Here is a 25,372-nt window from a genome sequence, read left to right on the forward strand (position 1 = left end):
GGGGTCGGGCTGGTGTATGGAGGGGTAGGGGCTGGTGTATGGAGGGGTCGGGGCTGGTGTATGGGGGGTCGGGGCTGGTGTATGGGGGGTCGGGGCTGGTGTATGGAGGGGTCGGGGCTGGTGTATGGAGGGGTAGGGCTGGTGTATGGGGGGTCGGGGCTGGTGTATGGGGGTAAGGCTGGTGTATGGGGGTAAGGCTGGTGTATGGGGGGGTCGGGGCTGGTGTATGGGGGGTCGGGGCTGGTGTATGGGGGTAAGGCTGGTGTATGGGGGGGGGGTCGGGGCTGGTGTATGGGGGGTCGGGGCTGGTGTATGGGGGTAAGGCTGGTGTATGGGGGTAAGGCTGGTGTATGGGGGGGTCGGGGCTGGTGTATGGGGGGTCGGGGCTGGTGTATGGGGGTAAGGCTGGTGTATGGGGGTAAGGCTGGTGTATGGGGGGGTAGGGGCTGGTGTATGGGGGGGGTCGGGGCTGGTGTATGGGGGGTAAGGCTGGTGTATGGGGGGTCGGGCTGGTGTATGGAGGTAAGGCTGGTGTATGGGGGGGGGTCGGGGCTGGTGTATGGGGGGTAAGGCTGGTGTATGGGGGGGTCGGGGCTGGTGTATGGAGGGGTCGGGGCTGGTGTATGGAGGGGTCGGGGCTGGTGTATGGAGGGGTCGGGGCTGGTGTATGGGGGGTCGGGGCTGGTGTATGGAGGGGTCGGGGCTGGTGTATGGGGGGGTAGGGGCTGGTGTATGGGGGGTAAGGCTGGTGTATGGGGGGGGTCGGGGCTGGTGTAATGGGGGTCGGGGCTGGTGTATGGGGGGTCGGGGCTGGTGTATGGAGGGGTCGGGGCTGGTGTATGGAGGGGTCGGGGCTGGTGTATGGGGGGTCGGGGCTGGTGTATGGGGGGTCGGGGCTGGTGTATGGGGGGGTCGGGGCTGGTGTATGGGGGGGTCGGGGCTGGTGTATGGAGGGGTCGGGGCTGGTGTATGGAGGGGTCGGGGCTGGTGTAAGGGGGGGGTCGGGGCTGGTGTATGGGGGGTCGGGGCTGGTGTATGGAGGGGTCGGGGCTGGTGTATGGAGGGGTCGGGGCTGGTGTATGGAGGGTCGGGGCTGGTGTATGGGGGGTCGGGGCTGGTGTATGGGGGGGTCGGGCTGGTGTATGGGGGGTCGGGCTGGTGTATGGAGGGGTAGGGGCTGGTGTATGGAGGGGTCGGGGCTGGTGTATGGGGGGTCGGGGCTGGTGTATGGGGGGTCGGGGCTGGTGTATGGAGGGGTCGGGGCTAGTGTATGGGGGGGTCGGGCTGGTGTATGGAGGGGTAGGGGCTGGTGTATGGAGGGGTCGGGGCTGGTGTATGGGGGGTCGGGGCTGGTGTATGGGGGGTCGGGGCTGGTGTATGGAGGGGTCGGGGCTGGTGTATGGAGGGGTAGGGCTGGTGTATGGGGGGTCGGGCTGGTGTATGGGGGGTCGGGGCTGGTGTATGGAGGGGTCGGGGCTGAAACAGGGACGCCTGGGACCCAGTTTTTTTTTTCATTGCACGAGTAAATTTCTCTTAACTTTTTTTATTTAACTAACACATTTCAACAATAAAATTACAAATTATTTCAAATTCTTAAAACGAATTAAATCCAACTAATATATTAAGAGAGCCACCCACATAGTATTTTTTTTTGCTAAACACGCAAGCCCTCCGGTATTAACATCCGCTGTCATCGTCTTCTGTTCAGACATTGTTACAAATTGTATCCATAATGATCCCAGTGTATTACTCGCAAGCTTAGAACTGCTACCTATAAGAATTATTTTAAAGAAGGCCGCAAGATGGCGTCCACTTAACAACAAATGTATATAGGCCTACATGATAAAAATGCTAATAACTTCTTTTATTAGGTACCTGATTATTATTTTGCGATACCATAAAGTTCTTAATTGTTTTTATCTGGATATGATAAACTGTTGAACGACACGCTTGGTAGGCATTTAGTGTTTTAAACTAGTATGATGCTTTTCTGTTTGCTAAAATGTCGTTCTTTTTTTCATACGTTTTCTTTAACTTACTTTCGCGTCTGTTTGTTTGTTTTTCCAATCAAATCTTGCGATCGAAATTTCGGGCACTTTCCAGTTAGCTAGCGCGCTGAAATTTTCAGGGAAGCTTTGTTTCCGATGACAATACAATATTCAATTATTATTATTACTAAATTGATCAATGGAAAACTTTTATTGATCATTTTAGACTCCTATTGATTTGTACTAAAAAAGGGACATAACCCAGTAATTGTAATTTGATGAAAACAAGATTCGGTACTTTCCCTCTTCAGGCTAACTGAAGGAGCGAGCACGCGATTGGCTGAGTAGTGGTCACGCGGTGTTTGTGTACAAACCTATGCAAATCTGACTGATCAGGAAGTAGAATGTTGATGGTCGAATGGTCGAATGGTTTGCACGCGAGGGCAAAATGGTGAAAGAAACGGCAACACAGAAGAAACGTCGATTGGAAAAGGCACGTGTTTTTTACGAGCTGTCTTCGTTTACCCAAAAAAAAGTGAATGCGAGAAGATAAAATCGATAGCAAGATTTGAATGCAAACAAACAGACAAAGACTAAAAAGTAGAAAATAATTATCATTAAAAAAGTTTTTAAAAACCCACGTTTTTAAAAACGTGGGGCGCCGTGATTTTCTTACAGTTTTTAATACTGTTGACTCTCTACAAGCTCCCTAATAAAACTCAATAGTATTATCTAATCAATAGTAATATAACTTTTACATCTTATATTAACAATGACCGATAAAAAACTTTTACTTCGGCGCCCCACGTTTTTCATTTTTTGTCATAATGCGCGGCAGTTTGCAATCGCTTATAGTAGAGTGATCGCTTGCATTATTGTGATGTATAGCATTTATTTTCTACTTTTTAGTTCAATCAGAAAACGTGGGTTTTTAAAAACTTTTTTAACGATAATTATTACAACTGTTTACTCGCAACAGGGCATAGTGCTGACCACACATCCATCTATATGCCGTGGGCGTTAAAACAGATTAACTCTACTCCACCTTCACAATAAGTGTTGGGCACGAAAGATAATAATCACCCTGTTAAGAAAATCTAGAAAATCAAATTGTTTCGATCATCCTTACATGAGCCGTAAAAAAATGTACTGGTGTTTCTTTATCTTTCGTTCACTGCATTCTATTCTTTGGTAGATACAAAATATATGAAACCCTCACTTAAAGACTCCAGCTATAGCACGGTTTATGTTGTGAAAGGTAGAATCCATGCCAGCATATTTTTAAGATTAAGATTTATGTAACTAGTTGTTATAAAATATGTCTTTTTTTGTTGAAATCTATTAGCCGCAGAAATAAAACAAAAAAAAAAGAATATACATTCAAGTGTATATAATTATACATAAAGATTAATCGCATCTCTCTGTAAACGTCCATTAGGAATTTCACTATAACAACATATTATGTTGCTATTAATTCGTAGTTCACTTTTTAACGCTAATAGAATGAAGTTGAAACATACCTGAATAACAATAGCTAATATACCAGCGATCATTATAATAGACTGGAAGACATCCGTCCAGATTACCGCCTTCATCCCACCCTAAAATTAGAGCGTTTTATGTATTCATATATACATATATATATATATATATATATATATATATATATATATATATATATATATATATATATATATATATAAAATGGAAACCGGTTATGTATACGCGTTGTGAAATACCAAACCAAGTCACCAAAACCGATGGTTGGTATAACCAAAACGTAATTTTGTTTAACATTATGTTAACATGTGATTTTACTTTCTTTATATACATGATGTTTGATAATATAATAGAGAATTAAAAATTATGTGTTTTTATAATTTATAAAGGCCACATTAGCAACAATAGTATCTAAACTTACTATCGTGGTGTATTAATTAGACACATAAGCAACAAGTTTTTAAACTTACTATCGTGGTGTATAGAGTAGACACATAAGCAACAAGTTTTTAAACTTACTATCGTGGTGTATTAATTAGACACACAAGCAACAAGTTTTTAAACTTACTATCGTGGTGTATAGAGTAGCCACAGCACCTGTACTTAATATTGTCCCCCACACTGGAAAGCCTGTCACTGTAATACAAGTCATAAGCTGCAGTATAGTACTATATATATATATATATATATATATATATATATATATATATATATATATATATATATATATATATATATATATATATTCACATATATATCATTATATATCAATGCATATTAAAAGCACATGAGATTATTGTGTATTTCACGAGTATCATAATCAGTGTTTCTTCCAGATTTTTTTCTCCGAGATTTTCGGGGGGGGGGGGGGGGCGGAAGACTTTCTTCGGGGTGGGGGGGGGGGGGGACGGACACTGTTAAAAGTATATATTTTCTATATAAATTATATAAATTTCATTTCGTTGGGGGGGGGGGGTAGAATTTTTTCTAGGGGGGGGGGGGGGGCGGGGGCTTCGCCTGGAAGAAACTGATCATAAAATGTGAATGTATTACACGTTATTTTTGCTTAAAACATGTCAGAATAAAATGTTAAGAAGATCTGACCTGCTTCTAGCGCTGTAGAGGGAGCAAATGAAGCCAGACCCATGTAGATAATCTGATGGTAAATAAAAAGTTAAATGACCAAAATTAGTTAACTGACCAAAATTAGTTAACTGACCAAAATTAGTTAACTGACCAATTAAACACAAAAAATATTTTATTCAGTTTATGTCTCAGACATTTTATTCCAGGGGAGTATTCACAAATAGCGTCCTTGAGGGGAGGGAATGTTTAAAGTATTGTTTTTTCTGTTTTATCCGTGGAGGGGGGAATCACGTGCTCTTTGGTTCGGAGCGATATCCATACTAGCCATCTCCCCCCCCCCCCCCCACATCCCACCCGGAGATAATGTCTGATGTGGACACAACATTTACAGACCTGCGTCAACACACTCAGCAGTGTCCCCACCAAGCGAGTACTTCTTGACTGGAATCTTTTCTCAAGATACTGGTTAAACAAAGAATATAACATCTGGTTATTGGTTAAACACAGAATACAGCATGTGTTTACTGGTTAAACACAGAATACAGCATGTGTTTACTGGTTAAACACAGAATACAGCATGTGTTTACTGGTTAAACACAGAATACAGCATGTGTTTACTGGTTAAACACAGAATACAGCATGTGTTTACAGGCTGGAGACATAACATTTTGTTATCGCACGTAACTAAACCCAGCACAATACAACAAACTGTTTCAGCAACATCCGGCTAACTCAGGAACTGCAGACATTGTTGATGGCTTGCTGAATGGCGCTGTAGCTTTTTCTTTCTTGTGTTAGTTAACTTCTATCTCTCAACTTTCGGGAGAGTATTTGGGAGAAAACATCATGTGTTTTTAAGATTTAAAGGGACCGCGTGGCCTAGCGGTAGAGAACTAGGCTGCTCAGCCGAAATTCTCGAGTTCGAATCCGTGTTCGAGTCAGTATTACGTCCCTGAGTCCACCCAGCTCATATTAGGGTAAGCAAAGCCGGCTGGGCATAGTACATATATCTGCTTCATCTGCCCCATTTGTCTTGGGCACAAAGGGGAAAGATGATATATATGCATACATATATATTTTTGTGTAGCCACTGCACACTTATATATATATATATATATATATATATATATATATATATATATATATATATATATATATATATATATATATATATATATATATATATATATATATATATATTCATTAAAAACGACTAACTGTAAGATAATTACGTTCGTAGTAAATTGTATGTCAATATAAACACCTATAAATAGAGCAGTCTGATCTATTTATAGCAGTGATAACAATAGAGGGCGATAGTTCTTTAGGGTGGGGAGAGCAGAAGGGGGTAAAGTTTACCTCAAATGCGCTGGTCAGCTTTAGCGGAAACAACAACGGCACGAAGGTCAAGGCCGCCAGCACAACACCAAACATCATCCCCAGTGTCGTCAGGTAGTACTCGGTGCCCTAGATATCACAGGTAAACATAGAGCAAATAGGGGACACAACTTTGTCATTTTTGTATCCTAAATTATTTCCCTTTGATAAGAAAACTAAAACCGCGGTTTATGGGTGTTATCGCCGGCTATTCAAGTGTTTGGACTTTTGTGACGATGTGTGACAAACAGGATGGTAGGCGTTGGAAAGTGTGACGTCAGTTTGAAAACAATTATTTGAATTATTTTAAATTTTATAAGAATAAGTTGACCCAATACACTTTAGAAATGAATCACGTTTTTTTTTATTAAAATCCCATACATACCATACCTGGGTGTAAAACTGACCTGAGTGTAAAACTGACCTGAGTGTAAAACTGACATGGGTGTAAAACTGACCTGGGTGTACTGTAAAACTGACCTGGGTGTACTGTAAAACTGACCTGAGTGTAAAACTGACCTGACTGTACTGTAAAACCGACCTGGGTGTAAAACTGACCTGGGTGTAAAACTGACCTGGGTATAAAACTGACCTGGGTGTACTGTAAAACTGACCTGAGTGTAAAACTGACCTGACTGTACTGTAAAACCGACCTGGGTGTAAAACTGACCTGGGTGTAAAACTGACCCGACTGTACTGTAAAACTGACCTGTGTGTACATCTCGGCTGGTGTACCAAGAACTAAGATGGCGGAGAAGAAGGAAACCAGCATAGAGATGGCTACTGGGACGATGGCCATCTTCCTGTTGCCCATCAGGTATTCCCCTGTTGAGGTAGATTAAAAAAAATACTTCAGGTGATATTGCTGTAGTAGAAATATAGACCTGTAACCCGAATGTATACCATCAATGGTTCTTATATATATATATATATATATATATATATATATATATATATATATATATATATATATATATATATATATATATATACATATATATATATATATATATATATATATATATATATATATATAGACACCTTTCACCCTATCACCATGAAACTTTGGGGAGTTGATGAGAATACTCCATGGGAGGTTTCTGCAAAGAATTTTTTTTTATTCCGCAAGGACGGAGACCACGGATGCGGTTCGACACCGTTCATCCATTGGCCATAAATCTGTGGGGAGTAGAGGAGCATACGCACGAGAAGATTTCTGCGAAAACAAATTAAAATTTCTTATTGGTAGGCTGCGATTTTTGTCAACATACGGTTTGGAGCCCAGAGTTCCAGAACGGATATCTTAGCAATTGGTATCCGTTAATTGTGCGTCCTGTATAGTGGATGAAAGGTACTACTAGATTTCCCTGTGAAAAAATGCGTTTACGATCGTTTTTTTTTTTAAAAAAAAAGGCTACACACTAAACAAAGATGGGCAACAATAATGGTTGATTATATCAAACCAAGCGCGTCCTCTGGCGCCCCATTAAGGTGCAGGTTGGCAGCGCGGGCTCATCCATGAGCACTATGGCGTCCACGTTCGTTTTTTAAGAGTGCGATAGGCTCTTGATACAATGGATTGCTATAGACGCTCAATAAATCGAATCTGGCGTGTCATCCGGCGCCCTGCAGGATACTATTTGGCTCCCCTGGCTTTCCCGTGAGCGCTTACGTTTGTTTTAAAGAGTGCGATAGAATATGGATAAGATGTGGTTTTATAGTCCTTCACTACATTCAATCAGGTTTGTCTGCCGACGACCCAGTACAGTGCGATTTGGCGCTCCAGGCTATCCCGTGAGCACCATGGCGCTTACTTTAAAAAGCGCCCTACAGTATTGACACGGTGGCACACGACATTCAATGATTAAGCCGAGCTGGGGTGTACACGTCGCCCTAACGGTAGTGTAACCGGAGACTCCCAAGAGCGCCCCTCTCCGTCCCTGACAACTGGGCCGTCGCCGAAGTCTGTTCTACCTCACTATTACGGAGAGTGATTAACGTACACTCAAGGCTTTCACATACCACGCTCAGGAGTAGTGTAGGTAAACCCGCGCGCCGACACGTATGATGCAAAAATATAGCGTTGGCATTGTTTAAATTTAAATAACTCAGTGTCAGAAAACAAGTTCACACGTCTAAGTATATAGGATTGCGCATTGATGAAACCCTCTTAAAATAATACGTTAGACTTTCTTCTGAGACCGCTGCAACGCGCGAGGACGGGCACGCTAGTGTTCTATATTTATCTCCCCTTACCTTGTATTCTATATTTATCTCCCCTTACCTTGTGTTCTCTGTTTGCCTCCCCTTACCTTGTGTTCTCTGTTTGCCTCCCCTGAGAGCGAACCAAACTCCTATAGCCATTGATATGATCAACATGGCGGCAAAGACAACATAGTCGACAGGGCCGAAAGCGTTCTTCACCACAACCATTTTGGTCTAGTCAGCTGCTATTAGGCTTGGTAAGGCTTGCGACTTTTAGTTGAGGTCTCCTTTTGAACAGGCAAGTTACAGTTTTTTGATGATGAAAGAAATATTTGAATCGACGCTTCAATCAGGGATCAGTTCCATAGTCTAGTGACATGACGTCACGTCCTGTTGTCCAGAGACATTTGTACACCATTAAATTATCAGTGAATAGCACAGAATGCCCAATTTATTGCTACAAACTAAACCACTGACAGAATGCCCCATCTATTCCTACAAAACTAAACCACTGACATAATGTCCCATCTATTCCTACAAAACTAAACCACTGACAGAATGTCCCATCTATTGCTACAAAACTAAACCATTGACAGAATGTCCCATCTATTCCTACAAAACTAAACCACTGACAGAATGTCCCATCTATTCCTACAAAACTAAGCCACTGACAAAATGTCCCATCTATTCCTACAAAACTAAACCACTGACAGAATGTCCCATCTATTCCTACAAAACTAAACCACTGACAGAATGTCCCATCTATTGTTACAAAACTAAACCACTGACAGAATGTCCCAGCTATTGTTACAAAACTAAACCACTGACAGAATGTCCCATCTATTCCTACAAAACTAAACCACTGACAGAATGTCCCATCTATTCCTACAAAACTAAACCACTGACAGAATGTCCCATCTATTGTTACAAAACTAAACCACTGACAGAATGTCCCATCTATTGTTACAAAACTAAACCACTGACAGAATGTCCCATCTATTGTTACAAAACTAAACCACTGACAGAATGTCCCATCTATTGTTACAAAACTAAACCACTGACAGAATGTCCCATCTATTGTTACAAAACTAAACCACTGACAGAATGTCCCATCTATTGTTACAAAACTAAACCACTGACAGAATGTCCCATCTATTGTTACAAAACTAAACCACTGACAGAATGTCCCATCTATTCCTACAAACTAAACCACTGACAGAATGTCCCATCTATTGTTACAAAACTAAACCACTGACAGAATGTCCCATCTATTGTTACAAAACTAAACCACTGACAGAATGTCCCATCTATTCCTACAAACTAAACCACTGACAGAATGTCCCATCTATTGTTACAAAACTAAACCACTGACAGAATGTCCCATCTATTGTTACAAAACTAAACCACTGACAGAATGTCCCATCTATTGTTACAAAACTAAACCACTGACAGAATGTCCCATCTATTGTTACAAAACTAAACCACTGACAGAATGTCCCATCTATTGTTACAAAACTAAACCACTGACAGAATGTCCCATCTATTGTTACAAAACTAAACCACTGACAGAATGTCCCATCTATTGTTACAAAACTAAACCACTGACAGAATGTCCCATCTATTCCTACAAACTAAACCACTGACAGAATGTCCCATCTATTGTTACAAAACTAAACCACTGACAGAATGTCCCATCTATTGTTACAAAACTAAACCACTGACAGAATGTCCCATCTATTCCTACAAACTAAACCACTGACAGAATGTCCCATCTATTGTTACAAAACTAAACCACTGACAGAATGTCCCATCTATTCCTATAAAACTAAACCACTGACAGAATGTCCCAACTATTCCTACAAAACTAAACCACTGACAGAATGTCCCATCTATTGTTACAAAACTAAACCACTGACAGAATGTCCCATCTATTGTTACAAAACTAAACCACTGACAGAATGTCCCATCTATTGTTACAAAACTAAACCACTGACAGAATGTCCCATCTATTGTTACAAAACTAAACCACTGACAGAATGTCCCAACTATTCCTACAAAACTAAACCACTGACAGAATGTCCCATCTATTGTTACAAAACTAAACCACTGACAGAATGTCCCAACTATTCCTACAAACTAAACCACTGACAGAATGTCCCATCTATTGTTACAAAACTAAACCACTGACAGAATGTCCCAACTATTCCTACAAACTAAACCACTGACAGAATGTCCCATCTATTCCTACAAAACTAAACCACTGACAGAATGTCCCATCTATTCCTACAAAACTAAACCACTGACAGAATGTCCCATCTATTCCTACAAAACTAAACCACTGACAGAATGTCCCATCTATTGTTACAAAACTAAACCACTGACAAAATGTCCCATCTATTCCTACAAACTAAACCACTGACAGAATGTCCCATCTATTCCTACAAACTAAACCACTGACAGAATGTCCCATCTATTCCTACAAAACTAAACCACTGACAGAATGCCCCATCTATTCCTACAAAACTAAACCACTGACAAAATGCCCCATCTATTCCTACAAAACTAAACCACTGACAAAATGTCCCATCTATTGTTACAAAACTAAACCACTGACAGAATGTCCCATCTATTCCTACAAAACTAAACCACTGACAAAATGTCCCATCTATTCCTACAAAACTAAACCACTGACAAAATGTCCCATCTATTCCTACAAAACTAAACCACTGACAAAATGTCCCATCTATTCCTACAAAACTAAACCACTGACAAAATGTCCCATCTATTCCTACAAAACTAAACCACTGACAAAATGTCCCATCTATTCCTACAAAACTAAACCACTGACAGAATGTCCCATCTATTCCTACAAAACTAAACCACTGACAGAATGTCCCATCTATTGTTACAAAACTAAACCACTGACAGAATGTCCCATCTATTGTTACAAAACTAAACCACTGACAGAATGTCCCATCTATTCCTACAAAACTAAACCACTGACAGAATGTCCCATCTATTGTTACAAAACTAAACCACTGACAGAATGTCCCATCTATTCCTACAAAACTAAACCACTGACAGAATGTCCCATCTATTGTTACAAAACTAAACCACTGACAGAATGTCCCCAGTTCTTGCTGTCTTGTTTTTCTCTAACATTTTTACCGGAGCTAAGAGAAAAAAAAAATACTCGCCATCAAAACAAGTTGGGTCAGTTAGAGTTCCGGATCATAGCATCGATACTCGGCCATTTTAAATAGTAGCGATACTTCCATATTTCTGATGCAGCGATACCTGAAAAAAATGGTTATGCCATTATTATTTTTTAGGTATTATATCTTTAGCTGTTTAGATTATATTTTAACCTAGAAGTGATTAGATTAGAGCGTAGACAAACCAACAAAACCCTATATAAATAAATGTTTGATGTTTATAAATGTTGGTGTAATTTTTTCTTAACAAAGGTGCAAATAAAAATACATGGATACAGGCAATTGGTCTACACAGAGAATGTGGATAGTTATCCATCACTTTTGAGATGGGGAAATAACGGATATTCATCCTTCACACCGCAACACGACCTACACCCGGAAACAATTCGGATCCGGAAACATTTAGACTGCTGTTTTGACTGCTGTTTACGGTGGAAAAATTTCCTTGAACTAAACTGCGAAATTAAATGACCGTTTTTTAAAGTTTTTAAAGTGTCCGTAATTGACGCCATAAACATTTGGTCCTCAACCTCCCTTACAACACACCTCTCTAAATAAACCCCTTTAAAAGATCCACAAGTCTCGCTACACAACATGACTGAACAAGCAGAACAGCGTCACAAATCATGATGCCAACTCGCGTGAAGTTAATGTCAAAACGGCCATTAACTAAAAATCCTAACTCAAATCCTGTACCTATATATTACCTTAATCCTAACCTTAAGAAAAAAACAAAATCTAAGCATCAATCTAAGCCTAAAACTTAACACAAAACCAAAACAAACTCTAGTTATTGGCTTAAGCCTAACCTTGACCGTAACCCAAATCCAAATCCTAACCCTAACCCTAACCCTAACCCTAACCCTAACCCTAACCCTAACCCTCACCCTGACCCTGACCCTGACCCTAACCCTAACCCGTGGGCCCTCTACGTCCACGACACTCAGGTGGTGAGTGATTTACGTTGATATTAAGGTGAGTGATTAACGTACACTCAATGCTGTCCTACAGCTCGCCCCATGGCGTACTGGGTGGTAGTGTAGGTAAACCCGTGCCCCGATAAATATGATTCAAGTGCAGACATTGTTTACATTTAAATAACTCACTTTTAGAAAACAAGGTCACGCATCTAAGAATATATGATTGGTAAAGCAATTATGAAACCCTGCTAATATATTTCGCCCGACTTTGTCTTTTATGCATTACTACAGCTTTTATCCGATAGACACTACAATTAGATCAAACCAATTATTAATTCCAATCCTTTTATTTCTATCTTATTCAGTCAAATCGTTTTATTACAAGCTTTTATTTAACTTGGTTTTATTTAACTTGATTTTATTTAACTTGATTTTATTTAACTTGATTTTATTTAAATTGATTTTATTTAACTTTGATTTTATTTAACTTGATTTTATTTAAATTGATTTTATTTAATTTGATTCCTCGTTCTTTTGACTGTCGTGATTCGTTCGTCATGGATCTAAACTGGCGAGCAAAATTTCGACCAGTTCTAACTGACCTATTCGCTTCAAACTTGGGACGTGGGTCAAGACCTGATGATAATACTATCTGATATCAAATTCAGCTTAATTGGATGTCTAATTAATTTTTTTAATTAATGAAAGTTTCCTACATAAAGTACTATTTACCGCAGTATTTTACGCACATTTTGTGATTTTTTTTTAAAATTTAATCTTATTCAACCAAATCATTATATTTTATCTCATTTAAACAAATCCTTTTATTTTATCTTATTCAACCAATTCATTTTATTTTTTCTTATTTAAACAAATCCTTTTTTTTTATCTTATTCAATTAAATAGCAATCAACTAACTTGAATCCTTCTGTTTTCATGCAACATCAGGAAACATGTAGTTCGTGAGTGGCTACGACAAAAAACTAACAGGAACCGGTGCTTTATTAGGGTCAGCAGGTACTTATTGAGGTCAACGTATGCTATATAAGGTCACCTGGTGCTTCCTAAGGTCAACCTTGATGTACCTGTCTACAGTGACCGCAATACTGCTAACGTACAGGGGTAGAAATAAGTATTGAGGGCAATAAAGTTCGTCTTACCTTATATCAACCCGTGTAGCCTTCATCAACCCATGAAGCCTCCTATGTGTATTGTCTGTGTGAAAACCCAGTTGTAATGACGAGTCTATTTACATAAAGGTGTGGCAGGTCACTCATTAGCAAGACAGTGAATGTTATGGTGTGTTGATGTTCTAAGGGGGGGGGGGGGGTAATTAACTGCCAGGATACCTGAACTCGCTCTACAATAAGCCACTCAGATCCTAATTAATGAAGGTAGCAAATTTAACAGCGGCGACTTAACACAAATACAATGGTTGGTTGTTTTTTTAATGGTTTTTTTTTTTAAATTCTACACTGCTCTGGCTTGTCATAGTTACCAAAGGGTGACATACAATAAATGGTGACACAATAAATAGTAACACAATAAATGGTGATGCATAATGCATGATGACACATAACACATTTTGACATTTAATAAATGTTGACACACATTAAATGGTGTCACATGATATATGGTGACCTAGAAAACACGGTTTAAAGAAATGGTGACACAGAGCATCTGGTGACACAGAAGAGAGGTGAAAACCAAGATGACATAATAAAACGGTGACGCGAGAGAAAAATGTTGGACAAGAAAATGTTGACATGGTCCGTGCTGGGTCGAGATGAAGTGGTTTTTAAATGAAGGCAGTGGGTCATATCAAGGTATTTACTCGTTTCATATCAAGGTATTTACTCGTTTCTTAGAGGTACACCTTTTTTTCTTTTACAGAAAACGTTTTTTTAAATAGTTAAATGTTGTACTCATAGATAAACTTTTTTTCCTCTTTTTTTTAACAGGTAAATCGTGTTTTATTTACAGGTAAATCGTGTTTTATTTACAGGTAAATCGTGTTTTTTAAAGGTAAATCGTGTTTTTTAAAGGTAAATCGTGTTTTATTTACAGGTAAATCGTGTTTTTTAAAGGTAAATCGGGTTTTTTAAAGGTAAATCGTGTTTTATTTACAGGTAAATCGTGTTTTATTTACAGGTAAATCGTGTTTTATTTACAGGTAAATCGTGTTTTATTTACAGGTAAATCGTGTTTTATTTACAGGTAAATCGTGTTTTATTTACAGGTAAATCGTGTTTTATTTACAGGTAAATCGTGTTTTATTACAGGTGAATATTGTATTCGCAGACTAATGTTTTTGTACGGGTAAACATTTATTCATCAAGATATAAAGTTTCTGTAGATATCACTTTACTTACAGGTAAATATTTTGTCATATGTAAACAATTTAGACAGAGGTAAACCTTAACGTACCTGCAGACATTTGACTTACTGGTAAACTTTAATTACAGGTAAACATTTTATTTAAAGGTAAAAGTCTTGCAAGTAAACCCATCCCACCTACTCCTAATCTAATGTTGTATTACAATCTAATGTTGTATTACAATCTAATGTTGTATTACAATCTTATGTTGTATTACAATCTAATGTTGTATTACAATCTAATGTTGTATTATAATCTAATGTTGTATTGCAATCTAATGTAGTATTACAATCTAATGTTATATTACAATCTTATGTTGTATTACAATCTAATGTTGTATTACAATCTAATGTTGTATTACAATCTAATGTAGTATTACAATCTAATGTAGTATTACAATCTAATGTTATATTACAATCTTATGTTGTATTACAATCTAATGTTGTATTACAATCTAATGTTGTATTATAATCTAATGTTGTATTATAATCTAATGTTGTATTACAATCTAATGTTGTATTACAATCTAATGTAGTATTACAATCTAATGTAGTATTACAATCTAATGTTATATTACAATCTTATGTTGTATTACAATCTAATGTTGTATTATAATCTAATGTTGTATTACAATCTAATGTTGTATTACAATCTAATGTTGTATTACAATCTAATGTTGTATTACAATCTAATGTTGTATTACAATCTAATGTTGTATTATAATCTAATGTTGTATTACAATCTAATGTATTACAATCTAATGTTGTATTACAATCTAATGTTGTATTATAATCTAATGTTGTATTACAATCTAATGTTGTATTACAATCTAATGTTGTATTACAATCTAATGTAGTATTACAATCTAATGTTGTATTACAATCTAATGTAGTATTACAATCTAATGTAGTATTACAATCTAATGTTATATTACAATCTTATGTTGTATTACAATCTAATGTTGTATTACAATCTAATGTTGTATTATAATCTAATGTTGTATTACAATCTAATGTTGTATTACAATCTAATGTTGTATTACAATCTAATGTTGTATTATATTCTAATGTTGTATTATAATCTAATGTTGTATTACAATCTAATGTTGTATTACAATCTAACGTTGTATTAGATAGATTTAAAACGTCAACTGCTAACCTTATAGGACCAGTGGCGAAACTAGAAAAAAAGGGCCACCCCGCAAAAAAAATTTCTGGGCCCTTCCACCTATATATATATATATATATATATATATATATATATATATATATATATATATATATATACACACAAACACAGAATACAAACATTGGATACTCATTTCTGGCCTGATCAGGTTTTGAAGAAAAAAAATGTTTTTCTTTTTCAATTTGAATTTAAACAAATTACAACATGCCATGTGTGTGAGTGCTTTAGTCTGTTTTGAATTATTTATTTTTTTTAGATTTAGAACTAGTTTATTCAATATGTTTGCTGTAATACTGCTTACCCGCTAGTTTTAGCCGGTCAAAAAGAATATAAAACGTGAAAGCTTTGTATGTGTAACTGTTTCTCGAGTTATGTCTATTTTTTTTTTGCTTTTTTGTATTTATATTATTTGTTTTAAATATATTTCCTTCGTATGATGTCATTATTTATTATGTATTTAAAAAAATAATTAAGAGAAGTAATTGCTTTTTTATTTGTTTAGTACAAATATATTAAAAGGAGCTTATGATCACCCCTATTTAACTATTTAAAAAAGGGAAATAAGTCATGGAAGTGTTTTGAATGTTTGCCTATCTTTCACACTTCAGCTCAGGCATATATTTTTTTTTCACACAACAGCATGTGTTAGCTAATGTATAACATCATTACTGTAGTAGATCTGTTTGTTATTTACAAAAGCTTTTACCGTCGAGTCAAAATGCAAGAATATTTTGACTCATAACTATAAAAAATTATTATGGTCGGCTGTGGGCCCCTAAATGGCATGCCCCCCCCCCCGCATTGCAGGGTCTGGCGGCACTGTAGTTCCGCCCCTGTATATGACACACCCCTACACTTGGAACTAATCACCAAAAAATTGGTACCATTTGTTTGTTTGTAAAATAGATTATCTAATTTTAAAGAAACCATTTGTTACAAGAAATAATTCTTTCATCCAAATATACTGAAACAGAAGAACATTTGCAAATAAACAAATTACGAAAACTAAAAACAATCCTTCTGTTATAAAATTTTTCTCTATACTCACCCCTACCTCCCTTTTACAAATATTTTTAACGAAATTTTACATCGTTTAAATGTTTTTTATAATAATTTATAAGTTACTGCAACTAAAAAAAAACATTCAAGGGAAGCAATTAATATTAATTGTACAGCAAATCTTTACAATCTTATTATTCCCCCTGCTCTGAAATCTCACACATTTATGGTTATTTGGCATTAGATTAATTTTGACAACATTTAATGAAGTAACTAGCCACAGTTTGTCATTACCAGTGTTGAAGTTTTACAGAAACGGACAACAGTTTTTACACTGTTGATGATCATAAAAGAAATACATCAATTGACATAGTTATAGATATGATTTATAATACAAATGTTACACTCAATTGACATATTAATACATTTGATTTATAATACAGATATAAGTAATATTATACCCAATTGTTGATATATTTGCACGTAGAATTTATAATATAAATATTACACTTGATATCTACTGTTGATTTATTTGTCAGTCAAACGTCGTACCCAGCACTACAACGTTTCAGTTGAGTCTAACGTCAAACGTCGTACCCAGCACTACAACGTTTTAGTTGGAGGTGACGTCAGTCAAACGTCGTACCCAGCACTACAACGTTTTAGTTGGAGCTGAGGTCAGTCAAACATCGTACCCAGCACTACAACGTTTTAGTTGAGCTTGACGTCAGTTAAACGTCGTACCCAGCACTACAACGTTTTAGTTTAGCTTGACGTAAGTTAAACGTCGTACCCAGCACTACAACGTTTTAGTTGGAGCTGAGGTCAGTCAAACATCGTACCCAGCACTACAACGTTTTAGTTGAGCTTGACGTCAGTTAAACGTCGTACCCAGCACTACAACGTTTTAGTTGAGCTTGACGTCAGTTAAACGTCGTACCCAGCACTACAACGTTTCAGTTGGAGCTGACGTCAGTCAAACATCGTACCCAGCACTACAACGTTTCAATTGGAGCTGACTGCTGTAGCAGCTATGGACGTGGTCCGACCAGTAGCCTTCCCTCCCCGGCATGAAGACAAATGCCCCACTGCTGCCCGGGCATGTTGCTGTCGTGTACTCAAACATGGCGTCGTTGATGCCCTTAGGTAACCTGTTGACCCACTGACCAACAGAGATGCGCTTATAGCGGCCGTGTGGGTGGGAGACGATGACAGCGAGTCTGTTCTCGTCCTTACAACCTTTGTACCTCTCACACACGTCGCTAGCCAGGCGATCGAACAGCTGTACCCGAGCTTCAAGGGGAGCTAACTTGTCGACGTCGTGAGACACACACCTGAGGAGACACCTGTCCCCGTCAACATCCACCCCTCTAGCCTCGAGCCCAGCCACATCAAACGCTGGGCTGTCGGCACTGTCAAAATCAAACGTGCAGGTGGTGCGTTGTGCTTCTACCGTGTCAAACACGCAATGTGCTGCCGTGTTGACCAGGATTTCTCCCCAACACACTCGTGGCTCACCCGACTGAACACATCCCGTACACGGGCACGGCTCGCGCTGGTGGATGCTCACGCTATCCACTCGACCACTCCCGTACAAAATGACCCTTTGGCCCCGCCTGTTGTGGTGGGGGTAGGGACGTCTTGAGTCGGGGAAAAACTCCGGCCGGTGGGGGCTGGTACGTTTGACGGTCAGCTTGACCGTGATACCAGCCAGTGCCAGGATGGCGTCCAGTAGGTCTATCATGTCTGCCGGCAGGTTGTCCTGTGTGAACGACGTGACCGGCACTAGTTGACCGTGACCGGACGGTTGACTACAGGCACTAAATCTTCCGAGTGTGTCGGCTTCATCTAGACAGTCCACCTCTGCCTCGTGATGCCCTGGAGAAAAACATGAAATAAAACGTTAAGTCTGGCACCATATGAGCTAAATCAATCTGGATGATAAGTCTGGTACCATATGAGCTAAATCAATCTGGATGATAAGTCTGGTACCATATCAGCTAAATCAATCTGGATGATAAGTCTGGTGCCATATGAGCTAAATCAATCTGGATGATAAGTCTGGTGCCATATGAGCTAAATCAATCTGGATGATAAGTCTGGTACCATATGAGCTAAATCAATCTGGATGATAAGTCTGGTACCATATGAGCTAAATCAATCTGGATGATAAGTCTGGTGCCATATGAGCTAAATCAATCTGGTTTTTTTTTCAATCGCTGCTAGGGTTAACTTGTGTACATCATAAAGGGTAAATCCATGTGTCCAATCAATCTAATAAATGATAGATAATCTGTCGATTTAGATTTAATTTACAACCGATGAAAATTGGCTTACATAATGTACCATCAAAGTCCATAGTTGATATCTTCGTTCATTCTTTCATACTTGCTGAAATAGACAAATAATAAAGCTATTTTACAGATAATAAAAAGAAAACATACAAAACAGTAATCTTTATTGGGAGTTGATACTCTCTCCAATGATAATCATCTAATTAATTCTGGCCAATCTACATTTCCTGCTAGAAGAGCCTAAGGCCTGTATAAATCCCGACCCTTTGTTCTGTCATTGGCAGTGTTGCCAGATATTCTGAGTTTTTCATGGAATTATTTCTATATTAAATCTTGCAGGTCGTGATGACATGTAGCAAGTCGCTTGAACAGGACGCCATCTTGTATGTCAGCTGCTCTGACCTCTAGATAGTTTTATCCTGATACCACTAATGCATGTTATGACATTTTTGATACAACCTTGTACAAAGTTTGCTAGATATTGAGACCAGTTGAGTTGTTCTTGATCTGGTTAGAATACAAAATACGGATTATGCACATAATTCATCTACGAGATGGCCCGTTGATAGGTTGATAGTGTTCTCTTTTCTCTAAACCAAAACCTAAATCGCCTGAAAGAAACTCTAACTGCAACAATTGTCATGATTGAGATTAGGTGCAAGGTTTAGGGGTATAGCTACGACTATATTTAGTATCATTTTGCAGTAACTACGTGTATATCAGAGTTACCAGATAAAGTATTGTGGCAATGTATAGCATCTCTACTATATGATTTTAGTTTTGGTTTTGGTTTAGAGAAAAATACAACACTATCAACCTATCGCTTGTTGTATTTCTCTCAACGGGACATTTATCTAGTATATAATTCTAAAGAATTGAATAATACTTTTTTGAAGAAATTATTCTTTTTTAATGTATAAATTAAAATTGTATATAACAAGCGTGTCATTAGTAAATGTAATAAAGTCGCATTTTACCTTAATTGATGAATATATTATGGTTCTTTTCAGTTAGTATGGTATAATAATTATTGTAAAATATGTGAACCTATTTATGTAAATGTGTTTAGTGGTAGAGAATCACTTTCTATATGTCACACCTAGGTGTCATCTATTTATAACATCCACGGGGGTCATGGGGTCCAACTTGTCTACTGGCGGCTTAGTGCTTGTAAACCTCTACAAGTTAAATGGAAACTGTTATTTCATGATACAAAATGTGTACATTTGAACTTCACTACAATGCTACAACAGTTGAACAACCAAGTTGTTGAATCCCAACTAGTTATGAAGTGAGCGATATGGATGAATCGTGGGTCATGAAGGGCGAATTAAAGCGGTCAAGAACTGTTGGTCTATATTTATTAATATTATTTATTTGTTGGTCAGAAAAAATCAGCTCCCGAAAATAAAATAATGGCGACTTACTTACCTTACATAGAGGTGACAATGATGTAAAATCGGGAAAAGCCGAAATTGTTTGTCGGGAAATCCCCGTTTACATGACAGCTGGTACACAACTAAATGTTGTCTCTAGCTGTTAAATATAGATATATCTCGAGTGATTGTATTGGTAAAAGTCTTGGTCACAGTAGCGTAGACAGGTTCAGGGGGGTCGAAGGGGGCAGGGGAGGGGAGGGGCCGCATCGGGGGACACCAGTTAGAAGGGTGACACCAAGGCAAAAACTTTCAAAATCTGCAGAAGAAATTTTTGTGGCTATTTAAATTAATGAATAATGAAAATTAAATAGTATTTTAAGGACAAATAGACAATCCCTAAGGGAAGGGGGGGGGGGGGGTGTAACACCATGACGTGAACTAGCTAACTATATAGAAAATAATGCTTATTCCTGTTTTAATATTAACATTGTTACCATTAACTGTACACAGTTTAAAGCTACCACCCGGGAGGAGGGGGCTGATGACACCAGCTGCTAAATTTAGTACGATAACGATGCTTTTTACAACTTGAATGAACAGGAGGATTGCTATAACGTTTGCACAAAATGATGTATGGCTAAATGGGAGGGGGGAGGAAAACGACCCCAATTACAACTTTCACAGACACACAACGCACAGAGCATAATGAAATACACCGTCCATTGAAAAATATATACAGTAATAAACGTTTTAAAACACATACACATGCTTAGACATAAAAATAAACATGAATATGTCAATTATATATATATATATATATATATATATATATATATATATATATATATATATATATATATATATATATATATATATATATATATATATATTTATATATATATGTATATATATATATATAAACTAAACAATCCTTACAATTAATACAAAGTACTGCACAATCATTACAATCAATAGAAAGTAATAAACAATCCTTACAATCAATAGAAAGTACTAAACAATCCTTACAATCAATACAAAGTACTAACCAGTGTTTTGAAGTGAGAGACTGTCAAAGCTCTGTGTCGCCACACGCCCGTGGGGACTAAAGTGACGTCACTTAACGCCCGGGGGGTGACTAAAGATTGATCGCCCATCTAGTGACAGGTACAGGTGACAATAAAGGTAGATCTTTGGACCAGTCCAGGTGTATAAATAGATCTAGCAAGAGTTCAAGCGACCTGTACCGTCTGGTCCACTTTACACAGCGACGTCCATTAATTTGAAATAATCAGCCTAGTTTTGTACTCAAATATTTTTTTAAAATTTCTTTAACGTATTCGCTGGTCATTGATTTAGATCCTGTAGATTAAGGACGTTAATCGAAAAGAGAATTACAACCGGAAGTGGACTGGTCACTTGGAAAACCCTGTGGATTTTGAAAGAAAATATTCTCTCGCTTATAAAAGGAAGAACTTTTCGATAGAACTTTTAGATACCACTCTACTCTTGTTACGACCTTAAATCGACGTCAACTTATAGAGATATTGAAATCTTTTTGTAGTCATGTTAAAGAATTTTTAAAGTCATCCTTTATTGAATCTGAAGTCATCTTTTGATGGTCACCTTAAAGGAATATTGAATCTGAAGTCATCCTAGTGACGTCATGTCCGGGTTCATCAACTCGTTTGGTGTTGTGGATTATGTCGTGTTTGCTGGTCTATTGGTGGTCTCTACTGCCATCGGCCTTTGGTTTGCTCTTAAGGGGGGAAAACAAAAAACTCGAGGTAAGTCAGTGGTTATATCAGGATTTGTGGTCTACAAGACTGTCTCAACTAAGATGGGGTTTTGTAAGGGTTCAGGATTTGTGGTCTATAAAACTGTCTCAACTAAGATGGGGTTTTGTAAGGGTTCAGGATTTGTGGTCTATAAAACTGTCTCAACTAAGATGGGGTTTTGTAAGGGTTCAGGATTTGTGGTCTATAAGACTGTCTCAACTAAGATGGGGTTTTGTAAGGGTTCAGGATTTGAAGTTAACCCATTTATAAGTAATTGACACATTTAGAGCAGAGTTTCATCCAGGCATCTCTTTTTTTTGGGGGGGGGGGGGGGTGGGGGAATTAGTTGATACATCTAGAGTTAGTTGACACATCTAGAGTTAGTTGACACATCTAGAATTAGTTGACACATCTAGAGTTAGTTGTCACATCTAGAGTTAGTTGACACATATAGAGTTGACACATCTACAATAAATGGACAGATTAAAATATTTCTGTTGACAAACGTTCTCTTGCTGATATAAAATATTTCTGTTGACAAATGTTCTCTTGCTGATATAAAATATTTCTGTTGACAAATGTTCTCTTGCTGATATAAAATATTTCTGTTGACAAAAGTTCTCTTGCTGATATAAAATATTTATGTTGACAAATGTTCTCTTGCTGATATAAAATATTTCTGTTGACAAAAGTTCTCTTGCTGATATAAAATATTTCTGTTGACAAATGTTCTCTTGCTGATATAAAATATTTCTGTTGACAAAAGTTCTCTTGCTGATATAAAATATTTCTGTTGACAAACGTTCTCTTGCTGATGTAACCAGGCGAATACCTGCTGGCCAACAGGAACATGTCCACACTTCCGGTGGCCATCTCCATCCTGGTCTCATTCATGTCAGCTGTCTTAATCCTCGGTCACCCAGCCGAGATGTACACACAGGTACGTCACACTGATCACACACATGTACGTCACACTGGTCACACTCTGGTACGTCACAATTGTCACTCAGGTACGTCACAATGGTCACACACAGGTACGTCACACTGGTCACACACAGGTACGTCACACTGATCACACACAGGTACGTCACAATGGTCACACACATGTACGTCACACTGGTCACACACTGGTACGTCACACTGGTCACACACAGGTACGTCACACTGGTCACACACAGGTACGTCACACTGGTCACACAGGTACGTCACACTCGTCACACACAGGTACGTCACACTGGTCACACACAGGTACGTCACACTGGTCACACAGGTACGTCACACTGGTCAAACACAGGTACGTCACACACAGGTACGTCACACTGGTCACACACAGGTACGTCACACTGGTCACACACAGGTACGTCACACTGGTCACACACAGGTACGTCACACTGTTCACACACAGGTACGTCACACTGGTCACACACAGGTACGTCACACTGGTCACACAGGTACGTCACACTGTTCACACACAGGTACGTCACACTGGTCAAACACAGGTACGTCACACACAGGTACGTCACACTGGTCACACACAGGTACGTCACACTGGTCACACACAGGTACGTCACACTGGTCAAACACAGGTACGTCACACTGGTCACACACAGGTACGTCACACACAGGTACGTCACACTGGTCACACACAGGTACGTCACACTGGTCACACAGGTACGTCACACTGGTCACACACAGGTACGTCATACTGGTCACACACAGGTACGTCACACACAGGTACGTCACACTGGTCACACACAGGTACGTCACACTGGTCACACACAGGTACGTCACACTGGTCACACACAGGTACGTCACAATGGTCACACACAGGTACGTCACACTGGTCACACACAGGTACGTCACACACAGGTACGTCACACTGGTCACACACAGGTACGTCACAATGGTCACACACAGGTACGTCACACACAGGTACGTCACACTGGTCACACACAGGTACGTCACACTGGTCACACACAGGTACGTCACACTGGTCGCACACAGGTACGTCACAATGGTCACACACAGGTACGTCACACTGGTCACACACAGGTACGTCACACAGGTCACACACAGGTACGTCACACTGGTCGCACACAGGTACGTCACACTGGTCACACACAGGTACGTCACACAGGTACGTCACACTGTTCACACACAGGTACGTCACACTGGTCACACACAGGTACGTCACACACAGGTACGTCACAATGGTCACACACAGGTACGTTACACTGGTCACACACAGGTACGTCACAATGGTCACACACAGGTACGTCACACTGGTCACACACAGGTACGTCACACTGGTCACACACAGGTACGTCACACTGTTCACACACGGGTACGTCACACTGGTCACACACAGGTACGTCACACACAGGTACGTCACACTGGTCACACACAGGTACGTCACACACAGGTACGTCACACTGGTCACACACAGGTACGTCACACTGGTCACACACAGGTACGTCACACTGGTCACACACAGGTACGTCACACTGGTCACAAACAGGTACGTCACACTGGTCACACACAGGTACGTCACACTGGTCAAACACAGGTACGTCACACTGGTCACACACAGGTACGTCACACTGGTCACACACAGGTACGTCACACACAGGTACGTCACACTGGTCACACACAGGTACGTCACACACAGGTACGTCACACTGGTCACACACAGGTACGTCACACACAGGTACGTCACACTGGTCACACACAGGTACGTCACACTGGTCACACACAGGTACGTCACACTGGTCACACACAGGTACGTCACACTGGTCAAACACAGGTACGTCACACTGGTCACACACAGGTACGTCACACTGGTCACACACAGGTACGTCACACACAGGTACGTCACACTGGTCACACACAGGTACGTCACACTGTTCACACACAGGTACGTCACACACAGGTACGTCACACTGGTCACACACAGGTACGTCACACTGGTCACACAGGTACGTCACACTGTTCACACACAGGTACGTCACACACAGGTACGTCACACTGGTCACACACAGGTACGTCACACTGGTCACACACAGGTACGTC

The 25,372-nt window shown here is 39.3% G+C and overlaps 2 protein-coding genes across 6 annotated transcripts in view; both read right to left on the reverse strand.

The window, feature by feature from the left end:
* LOC131933233 (sodium-coupled monocarboxylate transporter 1) overlaps window positions 1-8,541 on the reverse strand; it is a 30,895-nt gene extending 22,354 nt beyond the window's left edge. For both annotated transcript variants that reach the window (XM_059290015.1, XM_059290014.1), the window contains exons 1-7: window positions 8,264-8,541; window positions 6,661-6,776; window positions 5,934-6,041; window positions 4,968-5,036; window positions 4,593-4,644; window positions 4,057-4,124; window positions 3,509-3,589 (exon numbers count right to left, since the gene is read on the reverse strand). In XM_059290015.1, the coding sequence (XP_059145998.1) occupies window positions 3,509-3,589; window positions 4,057-4,124; window positions 4,593-4,644; window positions 4,968-5,036; window positions 5,934-6,041; window positions 6,661-6,776; window positions 8,264-8,384 (615 nt within the window). In that variant the 5' untranslated portion in view covers window positions 8,385-8,541. The remainder of the gene's footprint in view (window positions 1-3,508; window positions 3,590-4,056; window positions 4,125-4,592; window positions 4,645-4,967; window positions 5,037-5,933; window positions 6,042-6,660; window positions 6,777-8,263) is intronic.
* Window positions 8,542-17,736: 9,195 nt separating this feature from the next.
* On the reverse strand, window positions 17,737-20,698 carry LOC131933236 (uncharacterized). 4 transcript variants are annotated; one of them, XM_059290020.1, is made up of 3 exons: window positions 20,581-20,698; window positions 19,193-19,246; window positions 17,737-18,733 (listed from the first exon to the last, which is right to left on the reverse strand). In XM_059290020.1, exons 2-3 carry the CDS (start codon window positions 19,212-19,214, stop codon window positions 17,832-17,834), a joined length of 924 nt encoding a protein of 307 aa, XP_059146003.1. In that variant the 5' UTR covers window positions 19,215-19,246; window positions 20,581-20,698; the 3' UTR covers window positions 17,737-17,831. The 4 variants fall into 4 exon arrangements, with proteins under 4 accessions (XP_059146003.1, XP_059146002.1, XP_059146004.1 ...); XM_059290019.1 differs by lacking the exon at window positions 20,581-20,698 and adding an exon at window positions 20,127-20,572; XM_059290021.1 differs by lacking the exon at window positions 20,581-20,698 and adding an exon at window positions 19,609-20,083.
* Between the last annotated feature and the right edge of the window lie 4,674 nt (window positions 20,699-25,372).

This window comes from Physella acuta, unplaced genomic scaffold (assembly GCF_028476545.2).
Source record: "Physella acuta isolate Inbredline_101_S28 unplaced genomic scaffold, ASM2847654v3 ptg002412l, whole genome shotgun sequence".
Taxonomy (NCBI): Eukaryota; Metazoa; Mollusca; class Gastropoda; family Physidae; genus Physella; species Physella acuta.